This window comes from Lineus longissimus, chromosome 5 (genome assembly GCF_910592395.1).
Source record: "Lineus longissimus chromosome 5, tnLinLong1.2, whole genome shotgun sequence".
Classification (NCBI taxonomy): Eukaryota; Metazoa; Nemertea; class Pilidiophora; order Heteronemertea; family Lineidae; genus Lineus; species Lineus longissimus.
In genome coordinates this window covers 22,022,802-22,037,638 of record NC_088312.1, presented here as the reverse complement: position 1 = coordinate 22,037,638, position 14,837 = coordinate 22,022,802, and the positions used below count along the sequence as shown (strand labels likewise).

The window sequence follows — 14,837 nt, the reverse complement described above, 5'->3', positions numbered from 1 at the left end:
GAAGGAGATCAGATGTCATCTGGACAGCTTATGAGATCAAGGTGTCTCCTTACATGACAGCACAGCAGTCACCAGAACATTTTCACTACTGCTCAGGTGCACATAGAGACGAAGAAACCAGTATATATTTACATGAATTGTTATAATAAATTTTATTGATACAATTTAGTACAGTTCTGAACCGAGATAAAGAGGACATCTCGCCCTCAACTTCATTATGGTCCATGACAGGAGTGCATTTGCTCATATGACATGTGACAGACAACTAACTACATTGTTTTGCAAACACCTTTCGCATCAATGAGCATAAATCTATAAAGGCAGGTTCAAAGCCAACACTGGCATGACTGGCCAATCTTTCTACCCAGCCACACCCTTTTATTGTTTTGATAAATACAAACATCTATGTACAAGAATATATATTACACTTCATGCAGTTACAGTTCCCTACGGACCAACCCCAAAATCTTTCTTCAAATTTCTTTCTTAGAATGATGCTTCAAGCTAAGCTATCCTTTCTTTTACAGCAATATCCATAGACTTGGTGTAAATGTATATCACACAAAATCCCTTCGTTTCAAACTGTGCTGATGGCAGTGCCATCTTATGCCATTAAATTGATCTAATTCTTAGAATCATCAAACCATACTTGCTATGGATACCACAGTGAAAACATTTAAAGACTCCTCTCATAGATATGTAGTCACCATCATCAGTGCCAGACAAGCCCCCACAGAAAAGGATTGACCTGATCGTCACTCTTGAAAGGTACAAACCAGGGCATTCACATGAATAAGACTGCAAGTCACTCTTCATGCTAGGCTCACATTAGAGTTATCTACATGTACTTCTGTTGAGTCCAGTAAATGAAAGCTTGAAAACTACCAGTTGCAAGTCACTGACATGAACACACCTGATAATCAATGCCAAATATTTACATTAGAATTAATAACTCACACAACGTAGTGAGTGTAATGGTGACGTATGTATACACTGTATGTAAAGTGTAAACAAAATTCATATATCCATCATGTCCATCGAATCTGAAAAAATTTGTGCAGACCCATGACAATTCTGGTTCCGGTACAGTTTGTCGCATTCCATATGGGCCGCGCGTTGGCCGATCCTGCATTCATGACGCGCCGCACCCACAGTTACGACGTCGGACGTGAATCCCATTGTTTCCTTCCCCGTGACGCAATTCTTTCATGACGTCATGAGCTATTGACCATTCACACAAGTAGATTTATTCACACCGGCGCCACTGAAGTGCGGGTGTGGGACATCATGTATTTAAAAACCGTCTGCTAGGACATACAGTTGTGTGAGTTCACTAGAGCTTGCTCTTTACATATTAATACCTGGTGGATGTGATGATTTCTAACCTCTTTCAGTCCCGCTCAATAAACTCAAATTGACTTGTTCATTTACCATAACTATACAGTCGAAAAAGGAGTCAAAATCACGTCCTCCCCTAGTGTAACTACAATGAACAATTACCACCTTAATGTAACTACAATCAAACACACCAGTGGATTTTACACCATATTCAATCAGTATATGTACATATGCTCCATTTTTTAGTCCAACTGCCAACAGTGAAATTTCTCAGGAAATCTTACCTCCGCAAATGAATTAATCAAACAAGGGTCAAAATGAACAACCTGCAGTATCATTTTTTTCCCACGGATTTGCAAACTTTATGAAGCATGCAATATCAAAACATGTTAGCAAAGATGTTGGAGGTAAACTTTGACAGCTTACAGTATTTTCTACGTGTAAAATCAAGAATCACTAAAGACTCGTCTTTATCAATTCTTGGTAAAATTAATGTCGCTTTATACAAAGTCCTTCTAATCTGCAGGGTCTTTTAAGTAGAGCACCATCTTAGGAATCCTGGCGTAGCTTGGCCAGTCTCTGTGACAACTCATCCTGAAATTAACAAAGCCAAGATAACGTTTTATTGAACCACAATTATTGATTCTACAAGGAAATCCTTTAAAGTTTTCTTCATCATCATTTACTCAGGAAGTAAGGTAGAGTGGTACAATAACAGCAACTAAAGTGTAGAAACAACTGGCAGCACACATAGGCTATAATTGTGCCACGTTATCTTACATGTCGTTAGCCTCATAGCATAATTGCCTAAGTCATATTTTGGCCAAAATGTGAAAATTTAAGTCTATGTCACTTTTCTGTGTCTTCAAGCATTGTTTACTTATTTAATGGTTTTAAAAATGTTGAGACATCTGTTATAAGTTTTTGTTAAAGTTCGAATAAAAATTTCCTAAGCGTTGTCTGAAAAAAATGTTCTTTAATTTTTCTCAAAACCTTCAAAATTAATATGAGTTAGGCAATTATGCTATGAGGCTAACGATACTGGTATGCAACATGCGAATGGACTTCTCCAAATGTAGAGTGGATCCCCACTTGCCTAAATTACCTTTCTGCATTGATATCACTATAACGAAGAGCATTTATCTCATTATAGCATTCCGCGAAGTTACTATTTATAGCTCACAAGGTCATTTGCATAAGATATTGATGACGTTTTAGTCACGTGACAGTCGGACGTCGACACTTATTTCTACGCATTTGAGCTTATTTCTAAGTCAATTATCTTTGACCCTGCATTGTTTTTAGCATGAATGATACCATAGAGTCAGAGAGAGAAATATTCAGAACAATTATGTAGTATTTCCAACACTCGGACATGTGCCAGATTGAATCTAACTGCCCTAGTTAGAAAGCCTGAATCCATTACGAAACCGCATGTTTGTCCGACATTGCCTGTAATTCAGCGATGGGGAAATAGAGGGCAGCAGCTGCAGTGACGTCATCTTCGCGGGATGCTATTCAAACTTTGTCTCATTTCTGACCTCCTCCCCCCAATACCCTTAAGTGTCAACCTACCTGCTCATGAGATGCTGCTGTGGCTGTTCCTATTGAAGCGGAGGATGATGACGGCAAATCCATGTTCAACTCGAGACTGAAAATAAAAAAGAGAGAATTGGTAAAAAAGAAGCATCATTGAAGCATTGGAAACCATTTGGATCTTTCTATGCTTGAAAATATTTCTGAGAGCAGACAAGATATTGGGCCCATGCTTCAGAACAGAGAGGAATACTGGTGAAAGGACACTTAAGTGACTACAAAACTCTAGGGCTCTTCAGTACAGAGAGGCATACTGGTCGCCATCTTCAGGGCAAAGTAGGAACTGCCTTGCCCTGAAGATGGCGATGGCGTAGTCCTTTCATGAAGTCATTTAAAGTTAACTACGCCACCGCCATCTTCAGGGCAACGTAGGAACTGAAAAGACCAAACGGTATTTTCACGGTATTTTCAGTTCCTACCTTTCCCTGAAGATGGCGATGGCTTAGTTCTTAGCTTGGCGATGGCTTAGTTCTTTCATGAAGTCCATGAGACTCCCATAACCAGCTCAAAGAGGGGGGATTTGGGCCACGTAGATCTACGTGGTTCGGCGCTGAAGGTGTTAAGTGACCACAAAACTCTAGGGCTCTTCAGAACAGAGATGATTACTGGCCAAAGGATTCCACGGTAACCACAAAACTCCTATGGGTAGATCTCTCTAGGACAGCTATCTGGCAAGCATCTCAAAATTCGGAATGGGATATTGTTTGCAAAAATATTGGGATATTGTTGGCAAAAATATGGTAAATTTGGAGCTCTGCAGTATCAATATCTAAAGATACGCAGACAGTACTCACCCTGCTTCATCTGCGACTTGCATCATCAATGCATCGACAGAGGCCTGAGGAGCGTTGAGTGTTGACGTGGCAGACATGGTATTCTCCATCACTTGTGATTGGACATCCAGGTGCTCAAACTGCGTCTCAAATTTGTCCATAAGTTTCGAAATCTTAAGGAGAGAAATCAAAAAGTACTAATGTGGCTTCTTGCATCTGATTTGAAAAACTTTCAGCACTGAATTGCCGGTGTCTGTAAATCACAATGGAAGCAAAGTTGGACATTGGGTGATCAATTTTGACGCTAACCTTGAAGTTTTTTTCAAACTTTCGGCTGCCAAAAGCCACCGCACATAGGATGCGAGGCAATGTCCCTGATGAATAGCTTTTTTAATTCCGCTAGCGAATTTAAGCATATATAGGCCTACAAACATTGGTTTTAGCAATGCCAGCATAAGTTTCAAACTAATTCCCATCAACTGCCCAGGATACAACATTGATCTTGTCAATTTCAGCCAATCAAGAGGCCTGAACACTGAAAGAGCAACATGACATGTATCCTACCTTTTCCAAATTCATTGACCTCATGGCAGATTCCATCGATTTCACAACACCTCCCATAGACGTTGTGACCTGTTTTGTCGCAATGGCCGTCTCAACTCTCGAGGCAACGGCATCAACCCTTGCACTCATTCGTTGCATGTTCAAAGCCTCATTTTTCTTTCGGATGGCATTTTCAGCAAATATTTTAGCACCTTCCATGTTTCCTTTTTGGATGGCCTGAAAGATACATGTAATAAATAAATAAGACTTCACTTTTTGTTGCGGATACTGGCAAAATTTCCAGATCTCTGACGGTGAAGGAGGGTAGCCAAGAAGCTCTGACCTGAAGTCCTCAGATCAAACTCTTGTCTGCAGGCAGCCGAGTCATAGTGCAACATAAGTATGTGCCAAGTGCAATCTAATACACCCCCCCCCCCCCCACTCCAGGTATAAACATGATACTATGCGACAGAGTATGGGCAACAAAAAGGAGGGGCCACTTTTACCGCCAGTGTTTCTGCCTTCTATTTACAAGTACAGTATAAACACTTATAACCAGCCATCTAGACTAACAACTCACCTTTTTCAGTTTATTTTTTTCCGTCTTCTCATCTTTTTCAGCTTTCTTAGCACTTCGCTCCATCTGCTTTGCGGCAAACTTCAAATTAAACAATTGCTCTGAATGCGGGTTAAGGAATAATAACTGTCAGTTTCATAACTCACTGTCAGTTTCAAAAAAGGGAAGAATCTTTAATAACCTTACTCTAGGACTATGTATCCCATGCAAGATGATGTCATTGTCAATCAATGATGGTCACTGACAAGTCAAGTGACAGTTAAATTAATTAGACTTGAGTTTCTCATTTTCAATCAATCAAGCAGATACTAAAAGGCACAGTTCAGAAGTGACAGTCTCAGTCAATACTAAGCTAGAAGATGTCCTAACAGACTACCATAACCATTGTCATGATCATGTCCAAAACAGGACTGAAAAACTTCCAATTGTGCAATACGTGTATTGGCCTGTACATCAATGTACACAAGTACATACGAACTCAAACAGGAAATTTGCATCTGCTAAACTCCACCATCATTCTCTGGGCCATCTTGGACAAAATCTGAAGAAAATTAACAAGTCCACCACGCAGAGATTATTAAGGATACTGTCCATCGTGTCTTCGTTTGTCTGAATACTCTAAATTAGAAGATTTCTACACATAAAAGGAGTCGTTTTCTCGTGACTGTGAGTAATCGATGTTTATCCGGATTTTTTTGTTACAGTAAACTTTGTCACAACCATTCCATCTTGACCGTGGATGCATTGTCTCCACAAAATAACAGTTTTTCTCAACTAACTTATCGTTACTTCTGTACGAAGGACGAATTGATCCATAAGTCTTTATTTATTGACTCAGGAAACAGTGATGACCAAGTAGAAGACTTTATTACAATGTAAAGTTTTACAACTAGCGCGTTCGATTGGAATTTAAATCTTCACGACATCAACAACCAAAATACTATCGATATCCGGATGAGAAAGACTAAAAACCGACAATAATCAAATTGTTCATTTTCATATCTTCTGGGATATTAGTAAATTAACGTTGGTGTGAAGATGAAGGAGAGTTGACGAGTCAAGGTATGGACATACGAGGAAATCTCAGAAAAGTTATTTTTCATCAATAATGAATAAGATGGAAGAAACATCTTTGAATTAATGAATATGAACCAAGAATATTGGCACTCGCAAAAATAGGCTAAACTCCCCACGGAGTGGACGTATCTTGTCTAATGAAGCCAAACTGAGCCGAGGGTGGTGACTCGGTCCCTAGGTCACAGAAGATGGCACTATCCTCAGAAATGGCTTCTGTCCATAGAACCATTGAGGGGGGGGGGGCAAAGTGGACCTTGTTTCACTGGCTAGTGAGGCCCTTGAACAGGCGAGTACAAGGTGCCGCCATTATTGAACGCTTGGACAGCACCTGGGTGGGTTTACAGTAGGGGACAGTGCTTAGGACAGGTTCTGCTGGTGCCACCATATTGAACGCTTGGACAGCTCCTGGGTGGATTTACAGTAGGGGACAGTGCTTATGACAGATTCTGCTGGTGCCACCATATTGAACGCCTGGACAGCTCCTGGGTGGGTTTACAGTGGGGGCCTGTAACTACATATTCATTGAACCATAACAAAATATATAAATAACTTAAATGAGTCTATTTTCTTATTAAATAATACATTTTTTACTTCATTATTTACATCATACTTTTTACATTTTATAAACAAGAAAAAACAGGTGCAAAAAAGCGATTGCCTTTGCAGGCCATGACCATAAACTCACACTTTTTATGAGAGATGAATGTTTTAAACCTTTCAAGCCCTGTGCTAAATGACACAGCATGATCACCGAGCATCGGTTTACGTTCAAAGAGTTAAAATCTGATATAAAACTTTCCCAATGAAACCGAACAACTGGGTCCAAGTTCGAGTGAGAAGGTTGTATTTCAGCTTGGCCATGGTAACCCCCCCCCCCCCCCCCCCGAGTGTGTCATCTTCCTGGAGATAAAGACCAGTGAGTGTCTAACCTTAGATACGTTGCGCCTACACCTACTAAACTCGCTGGTCTCCATCCTATCACTAACGGCTACACTAGAAGTGGCTACGGATGACGGCACTAACTGCCAGTCATGAAATAAACTGCTATCAGAACCTCGTAGGCCTAACCCACCTCTAATCTAGCTAAAATGACCAACATGTACCACTAAAGGAAAAAAACTGTAAATTCAAAAAGATATCGCGACAAAAATATTAAAAAACAACTGAAATTGATAGAAGATTTATATGCCTAGACGGGGCTAAGGAAGATGACACTGTATTGAATGATAAATTTATCAATTGACTTTAGCAGCTAATTTAATTCAAATAGTACACAGACTATTTGAGAACGGGAAAGGGGTCCCAAGAGCATTCAGGCTTGAAAGGTTTGAATTACATTAGTTTCAAAGGTACAAAACACACTGGGCCACAGTGCAAGATTATGTGCGGTATTGCATTGTCAAATACATACAGGTGATCTACATACAGGTGATATACATACAGGTGATCTTCAAACATGTTGATAAATCACAATTTTGAACAAACATTTTGCCTAACAAATTGTAGCGTTGCATTACATTACATTACATTTACTGAAACAAGAGCATCATCCTGCTCTGTATCAATGTGACGCGTTGGTGTAAGCGCGGAGAGTTCGTTCATTAAGTTTCTCCCTTACGGAAGTGATTTGACACTCGTCGGTAGTTTTCAGCGTATCCTGATCAGGGCTTGTTGTACCTTTAAAATATTACAATGAGAATGACACAATCAATTCATAACAGAATCCTCAGCAAGACTTGGCAGGAAATCTCCTCTGTACATTCTTGTTGATTCCTCCTTTCGATGTTCTTGAATGTATAGGTGGCGTAGCAAAAAGGCATCTTACTTCAATCACATAATCAATCAATGGCATCGAAAAAAACCAGACTGTGTATCATTCAGTGTCCAAGCTGATCCAAGGATCGAGACACCTACCTTGACCTATCTCAACTACAATCATTCAAAGTCATCCCCAAGTCCATGAAAATCCAAGATCCGCAACCAGTCCTCTCCAAGCTTGTATTCCTGTAGACTTCTTGAACCTTAAAAATATGAGAATCTGAAATCATGCAGTTATACCGATCACTAGCAAGATATCTCAAATCTTGCTGATAAATCTGATGCCTGGCAAGATGTCTTAAATCTCGCTGAAAAATCTCTGATCCTTGGCAGGTTATGCTAAAACTTGCTGATAAATACGGGATCGTGAGATCTTAGCCTTGACCTACCTCAAGTCATCCCCAAGTCCATGAAAATCCAAGATCTGCAACCTGTCCTCTCCAAGCTTGTATTCCTGTAGACTTCTTGAACCTTAAAAATATGAGAATCTGAAATCATGCAGTTATACCGATCACTAGCAAGATATCTCAAATCTTGCTGATAAATCTGATGCCTGGCAAGATGTCTTAAATCTCGCTGAAAAATCTCTGATCCTTAGCAAGTTATCTTAAAACCAACTGAAAAATACGGGATCAAGACATCTCCTTGACCTATCTCAACTTCAATCATTCATAGTCATCCCCTAGTCCATGAAAATCCAAGATCCGCAACCTGTCCTCAATCTTGTGTTTAATGGCAAACAAATGCTTCCCTTTCCAAAGACATCCTTTCAGGAATCTTGCTCCCACGGGGGTGACTGGCTCTGCCACCCTTCCCCCGCTCTCCCCTTGCGGACATATCATTGATAAAGCCAGGTCCTTGAGATCGTGGTGGAGTGTCAACAAAAATTGCAAGCAGATGCCAGGGAGACCACTATCTGATATCCATAACAGCCTACTTCCCTGTATTCCTGTAGACTTCTTGAATCTTAAAAATATGAGAATCTGAAATCATGCAATTATACCGATCACTAGCAAGATATCTTAAATCTCGCTGATAATCTGATGCCTAGCAAGATGTCTTAAATCGCTCTGAAAAATCTCTGATCCTTGGCAAGTTATGCTAAAACTTGCTGATAAATACAGGATCTAGACACCTACCTTGACCTACCTCAACTACAATCATTCATTCGTAGTCATCCCCAAGTCCATGAAAATCCAAGATCTGCAACCTGTCCTCTCCAAGATTGTATTCCTATAGACTTCTTGAACCTTAAAAATATGAGAATCTGAAATCATGCAAAATTATACCGATCACTAGCAAGATATCTTAAATCTCGCTGATAAATCTGATGCCTAGCAAGATGTCTTAAATCTCACTGAAAAATCTCTGATCCTTGGCAGGTTATGCTAAAACTTGCTGATAAATACAGGATCGAGACACCTACCTTGACCTACCTCAACTACAATCATTCGTAGTCATCCCCAAGTCCATGAAAATCCAAGATCTGCAACCTGTCCTCTCCAAGCTTGTATTCCAATAGACTTCTTGAACCTTAAAAATATGAGAATCTGAAATCATGCAATTATACCGATCACTAGCAAGATATCTTAAATCTCGCTGATAAATCTGATGCCTAGCAAGATGTCTTAAATCTCACTGAAAAATCTCTGATCCTTGGCAGGTTATGCTAAAACTTGCTGATAAATACAGGATCTAGACACCTACCTTGACCTACCTCAACTACAATCATTCGTAGTCATCCCAAAGTCCATGAAAATCCAAGATCTGCAACCTGTCCTCTCCAAGCTTGTATTCCTGTAGACTTCTTGAACCTTAAAAATATGAGAATCTGAAATCATGCAATTATACCGATCACTAGCAAGATATCTTAAATCTTGCTGATAAATCTGATGCCTAGCAAGATGTCTTAAATCTCACTGAAAAATCTCTGATCCTTGGCAAGTTATGTTACAACTTGCTGATAAATACAGGATCTAGACACCTACCTTGACCTACCTCAACTACAATCATTCGTAGTCATCCCCAAGTCCATGAAAATCCAAGATCTGCAACCTGTCCTCTCCAAGCTTGTATTCCTGTAGACTTCTTGAACCTTAAAAATATGAGAATCTAAAATCATGCAATTATACCGATCAATAGCAAGATATCTTAAATCTCGCTGATAAATCTGATGCCTAGCAAGATGTCTTAAATCTCACTGAAAAATCTCTGATCCTTGGCAAGTTATGTTAAAACTTGCTGATAAATACAGGATGTAGACACTTACCTTTGTATGTTTCGGGAGTCTCGAAGACAAGACCGACTGGATGTGCATACGGCGTCTTCGGAATTGGACTGTGAGAGTTTATCCCACGCATGTTGTCCTCGAAGACAGAATCAGATTTGTTGTTAGTTATGATAAAAATGTCTTGTAATGTTCGAAAGCGGGGTCGCAACACATTTATCGACCTCTTTATGTGATTAAAAGACAATATACGATAATTACATGAGCGTCGTTAATAAGATCAAGCTGAGAAGCAAGAGGACGGAACTGAAATCTACAGTCGATAAATTTGACCAAAAAGGTAAACAAGATGGCCGATAATGATAATGACAATGCACAGGAGATGCACGTGGGGTCACGCAGTGGCAAGTACATGGGCCACGCACCTAGTGTCTTGAGTAAAGGGAGCAGTAAGCATGGTAGACGCAGAGCACTGCAACTTGCCAGGCACTGGGCTGAGGTAGAGGCCAAACGGGTTGAGCATGAGGCAGCCAAACGTAAGAAAAGACTTGATCTGCAAGCTGATCATGAACGTAAACAATGGCTTCTACAACAGGAGGAAGACGCCATCGAGGAGGAAATATGGCAGAGACTATTTGATATCGAGACTCGCATCCAGGCGGAGGAGATCGGTTTGGATAGTGATGACGATGCTGACTCTAGGGCTGGAGATTTTGATGGTGAGGTTCAGATCGAGGATCCAGATTTGGTGTGTCCTGGAGTTGATGGTCTAAGCTTAGACCGTGAGCGTGTTCGCAATAAGCCTAAGCCTGAACGAGAGCACGTGGATGTCGCTGTAAAGGAGACTGAAGCTGAAGTAGCTGATCAGTTCGATAAAATGGTGGATAATATGATGGATCGATTCGAGGATTTCTCACTGGTAAAAGGGGAACGACGGGATCGTGAAAACATCGTGAAGGATCAGCTGCATAGGCCTGCCACAGAGAGTCACCAGAAAGCAATGGATGGGCTCGTGAAGAGGCAAAGAGCGGACGTGGATAGTCGGGATTCAACTCTTAGGTTGGACAAGGGACTCACAGTTCGCCAGGGAGTAGAGGATAGGCCTACTCAGGAACGTCAGGAAGGTAGGCCCACTCAGGCTACTAGTCGTCATTTACATGTCAAGGATGAGGATCCTATTGGCTCGAGACAAGGAGCTCAGGAACTTAGGCCTACCCAGGCCAGTAATCTTCTTCATACTAATAGTGTTCATGATCAGTCATGTACAAAGTCAGTGCATGGCAAGAATGATGGTTTGAATGCAGTAGTAGATCATTTGAGGCTGCTGCAGACACGTCTAGAATTACCCAAACCAGACATGAAAGGATTCTCTGGGGATCCATTGGACTTCCCTAGGTTCAAAAATGCATTCAAGTCGAATGTTGAAGGAAGGACTGACAATTTGTGTGAACGATATCAGAACTTAAGGAAGTATTGTACTGGTAGAGCAGCTGAGGTTATTTCCAAATACGATATGCTGCCACCTGAGGATGCCTATCAAGTGGCCACTCATGAACTCTGGCGACAATTCGGACAATCGCATCTGATAACACAGGAGTTTCACAAGAGACTGAGAGGTGTGTCAGACATCAAGCTGGGTGAGAGGCAGGAACTGAGAAAGTATGCAGAATTGTTAGAAACTGCATACCTCTCAATGAGAAGCATTGGAAAGGAAAGTGCGCTGGACCATCCTGGTTATCTAGTAGATGTAGTGGCTAAACTACCACTACACGATAGGAGGGGGTGGCTCAGGAGAGCTGCAAAGGTTCGCGAATCTGGGAGTCAGGATGTCAGATTCAAACATGTTGTCGATTTTGTGAAGGAGCTGGCGTTACAAATGAATGACAGTCAGTTTGCTGTACTTCTAGATAAACGAGCCAGTGGTACTGCTAGCACTACCCCCACTGGCGGTAGTGTTCAGAATTTCAATAGATATGCTGCGAGGAGTAATGCATCGGGGAGTTGGACTAAATCCAAGTCTAAATCAGTCTTTACGACTAGTACCGTAAAAGGAGAGAATAGGAGTACCAGTACTCATGGTTCCAAGGAAAAGGACACCCTGAAAAGGGACACTAACAATAACATTGGTTACAATCAGAAATGTGTTGTATGCTCAAAAGCTGGTCATCAAATTTGGGAATGTCGCATGCTGAAAGCCAAACCATGGAAGGAGCGACACGAGATCATAAAACTTAAAAGGTGAGAAGCTATGCTATAACTGTCTGAATGCAGATAAGAAACTCGATCACAGCCTTGTGTCAAAGTGCCCTTTGCCAAAGGAATGCAAGTTGAAGGATTGCAGAGCATCGCGAAAGCATCACACACTTCTCCATTTCGATGAAAAACCTTGTGAGACTTTAGAAAACATGTGTACACATGCTGAGGGTGCACAGGATCAGAAAGTATACTTTCCAGCTTTTCCTGTAGTTGTGAAATCGCCTGTATCAGGAAAGGAAGTCAGGACCTGGGCCGGTATTGACTCGTACTCTAGTGCATGTTTCATGGAGAAAAGCTTGCTGTTTGATCTTGCGATAGAACCAGCGGATGAAAACATTTCATTGAACACTTTGCATGGGACTCAGTCAGGACTCAGTACTGTCGTCGAGTTGGACATTTCAAGTGCAGATGGTACCGAGGAGCCGATCAGATTGAACGAGGTATATTCATGGGAGAAATTGCCCATGGGTAACCGACATATCCCCAGCAAGGAAGTATGGAAACGGTACAGGCATCTATCAGAGCTGCAGATCTCGGCGACGCCCACTGATAGAGTAAAGATACTCGTTGGTAGCAATGTACCAGAAGTACACCAGCAATTGGAGTGGAGACCAGGAGAATCGAGAGGGGATCCAGTGGCAGTCAGGTACAAATGGGGCTGGACATTGCTCGGTGGAATCCCACATGGCAAGTTGTATTCCAACTTTGTATCTCTGGAAAAGAATCTGAGTGAGAAGCTAATGCAGTTAGCTGAGTTCGAGTATGCAGGGACTAAGTATGAATTCGAAAAGCCAATTTCTGCTGATGACCTCAAGGTCAGAAAGATTCTCGAAGATGGGACATATCGTTGAGAAGGACACTACTACATTCCAATCCCGCTCATTGAGACTGCTGATACAATGCCAAACAATAGAGAATTAGCACGGAAATGCCAAATGTCATTAAAATCAAACTGTCCAAGGGGAAGACAGTTGCCCCTACATCAGAGAAGACGGAGTTGGAGGCATACCAGGAGTTATTTGCTGACTATAGAAACAAGGGATACATTCGGAGAATACCCAAGGATGAAATCAAGACTGAGGATGTGGTGAATTACGTGCCATTCCACCACGTGTACCATGAGGCCAAACCAGGCAAATTGAGACTTGTCTGGGACGCAGCAGCCAAATATGAAAATTCATGCCTGAATGATCATATCTACAGTGGAGAGGATCAGATAAACTCGCTCCTAGCTGTCCTCCTCAGATTCAGGATGGGCGGAGAAATCGCATTCCAAGCAGACATTAATTGTATGTTTAACCAGGTGTTTGTCCCTAGAGAAAATTGGAACTTACTGCGATTCTTGTGGTTCGTAGATGATGATATCCCTCTGAACTATAAAATCCTCATGCACGTTTTCAAGTGTGTGCATGGAACAGCCCCGGGTTACCTGTCAAGCCTAGTTAATATCTATAGGCCAGGCAGAGACCTTCGGTCAGCTGATGACAACAGACTGGAAGTTCCAAGGGCCCGGAGCAAATATGGAGAGCGTTGCTTCTCTTTCTCCGCTGCTGTTCTGTGGAATGCGCTCCCTTTTGAGGTCAGGCAAGCAAGGAGCCTTGCATCATTTCAGACGATGCTAAAGACTCATCTTTTTCGACAATGTTATTAATATTGTAAAAGCGCCTTTGAACGGATAATAATCTGAAAAGGGCGCTTAAATTTATATATATGGTATATACATACATACATACATCAACGGTGATGTCGAGGAATACCAGCTACTGCATAATTTCTTCGGCGGGACGCACTCACCGGGGAATGCAGGCTACGCCATGAAAAGAACCTGCAAGGACAATGCTGATCAGTTTCACCCTGAAGTCATCAAAACAAGACTGAGACATTCCTATGTTGATGACATAATCCGATCGATGAAAATGGAGATAGCCAAGATCATAGTGAAGAACATCTTCGATATGTATGACATAGGAGGATTCGAGCTGGCAAAATCGGTCACAAACTCAGCAGAATTGTTGCAGTTGATTCCAGAGGATAGACGGGCAAAGTCTGTGAAGGAGATTTAGACATCACAGGAGGAGAGATTGGCACCCAGGAGAGAGTCCTTGGTGTAAGCTGGGAAATTCAAGATGACAGCTTCATGTTCAAGACAAGGAAGAAAGACAGGCCTTTGACAAGACGAGGCCTCCTAGGACACATTGCATCGCTGTTCGATCCAGAGGGCAGCATTGCCCCGGTAACGTTGAAACCTAAACAGATCTTGCAGAGGAATACCAGAAATGGGAGTGGATGGGATGATCCGCTGCCACCAGGGGATGCTGAGGAGATAGAAAGGTGGCTGGAGTCCATCTCAAAGCTGTCTGAAGTTAAGAGACCGCGCTACATTGTCCCAAAAGGATTCGGAGAGATCAAGTCAAGACAGCTACATGCAATGTCCGATGGATCGGAATCGGGATACGGCTACGTACTGTTCGCTTATCATGTCAACAGTGAAGGAAAGATTCATGTCAGCTTTGTATTGGCCAAGTCGCTAGTAACACCGGGGAAGAAGAAGACAATACCTCGAATAGAATTGCAGGCAGCCCTTCTATCGATGAGAGCGATCAGATTCGTCGTGAATGAGTCGGATGTGCAC

General features: G+C 41.7%; 2 protein-coding genes and 1 long non-coding RNA gene across 4 annotated transcripts in view; 1 reads left to right on the top strand and 2 right to left on the bottom strand.

Moving 5' to 3' along the window:
• Nucleotides 1-125: 125 nt before the first annotated feature.
• On the bottom strand, nucleotides 126-5,541 carry LOC135487949 (charged multivesicular body protein 1b-like). Its single transcript, XM_064772257.1, has 6 exons — nucleotides 5,415-5,541; nucleotides 4,831-4,928; nucleotides 4,272-4,487; nucleotides 3,729-3,880; nucleotides 2,914-2,989; nucleotides 126-1,932 (listed from the first exon to the last, which is right to left on the bottom strand). Exons 1-6 carry the CDS (start codon nucleotides 5,419-5,421, stop codon nucleotides 1,888-1,890), a joined length of 594 nt encoding a protein of 197 aa, XP_064628327.1. The 5' UTR covers nucleotides 5,422-5,541; the 3' UTR covers nucleotides 126-1,887.
• A 250-nt stretch (nucleotides 5,542-5,791) lies between these two features.
• The window catches only part of LOC135487928 (zinc finger protein 260-like), a 55,261-nt gene continuing 46,215 nt past the window's right edge, over nucleotides 5,792-14,837 (top strand). For both annotated transcript variants that reach the window (XM_064772220.1, XM_064772218.1), the window contains exon 1: nucleotides 5,792-5,889. The gene's annotated coding sequence lies outside the window, so the exon portion shown is untranslated. The remainder of the gene's footprint in view (nucleotides 5,890-14,837) is intronic.
• On the bottom strand, nucleotides 6,795-8,924 carry LOC135487961 (uncharacterized). Its single transcript, XR_010446908.1, has 3 exons — nucleotides 8,112-8,924; nucleotides 7,819-7,925; nucleotides 6,795-7,581 (listed from the first exon to the last, which is right to left on the bottom strand). It is a non-coding gene; the product is annotated as an uncharacterized LOC135487961 (long non-coding RNA).

What these genes read in the sequence shown, in the direction of transcription:
- LOC135487949 (XM_064772257.1), bottom strand. An exon ending in GGTCAATGAATTTGGAAAAG is followed by an intron (nt 3,881 to 4,271) that starts GTAGGATACATG and finishes TCTCTCCTTAAG; the next exon opens with ATTTCGAAACTTATGGACAA. An exon ending in CAAGTCGCAGATGAAGCAGG is followed by an intron (nt 2,990 to 3,728) that starts GTGAGTACTGTC and finishes TTTTATTTTCAG; the next exon opens with TCTCGAGTTGAACATGGATT.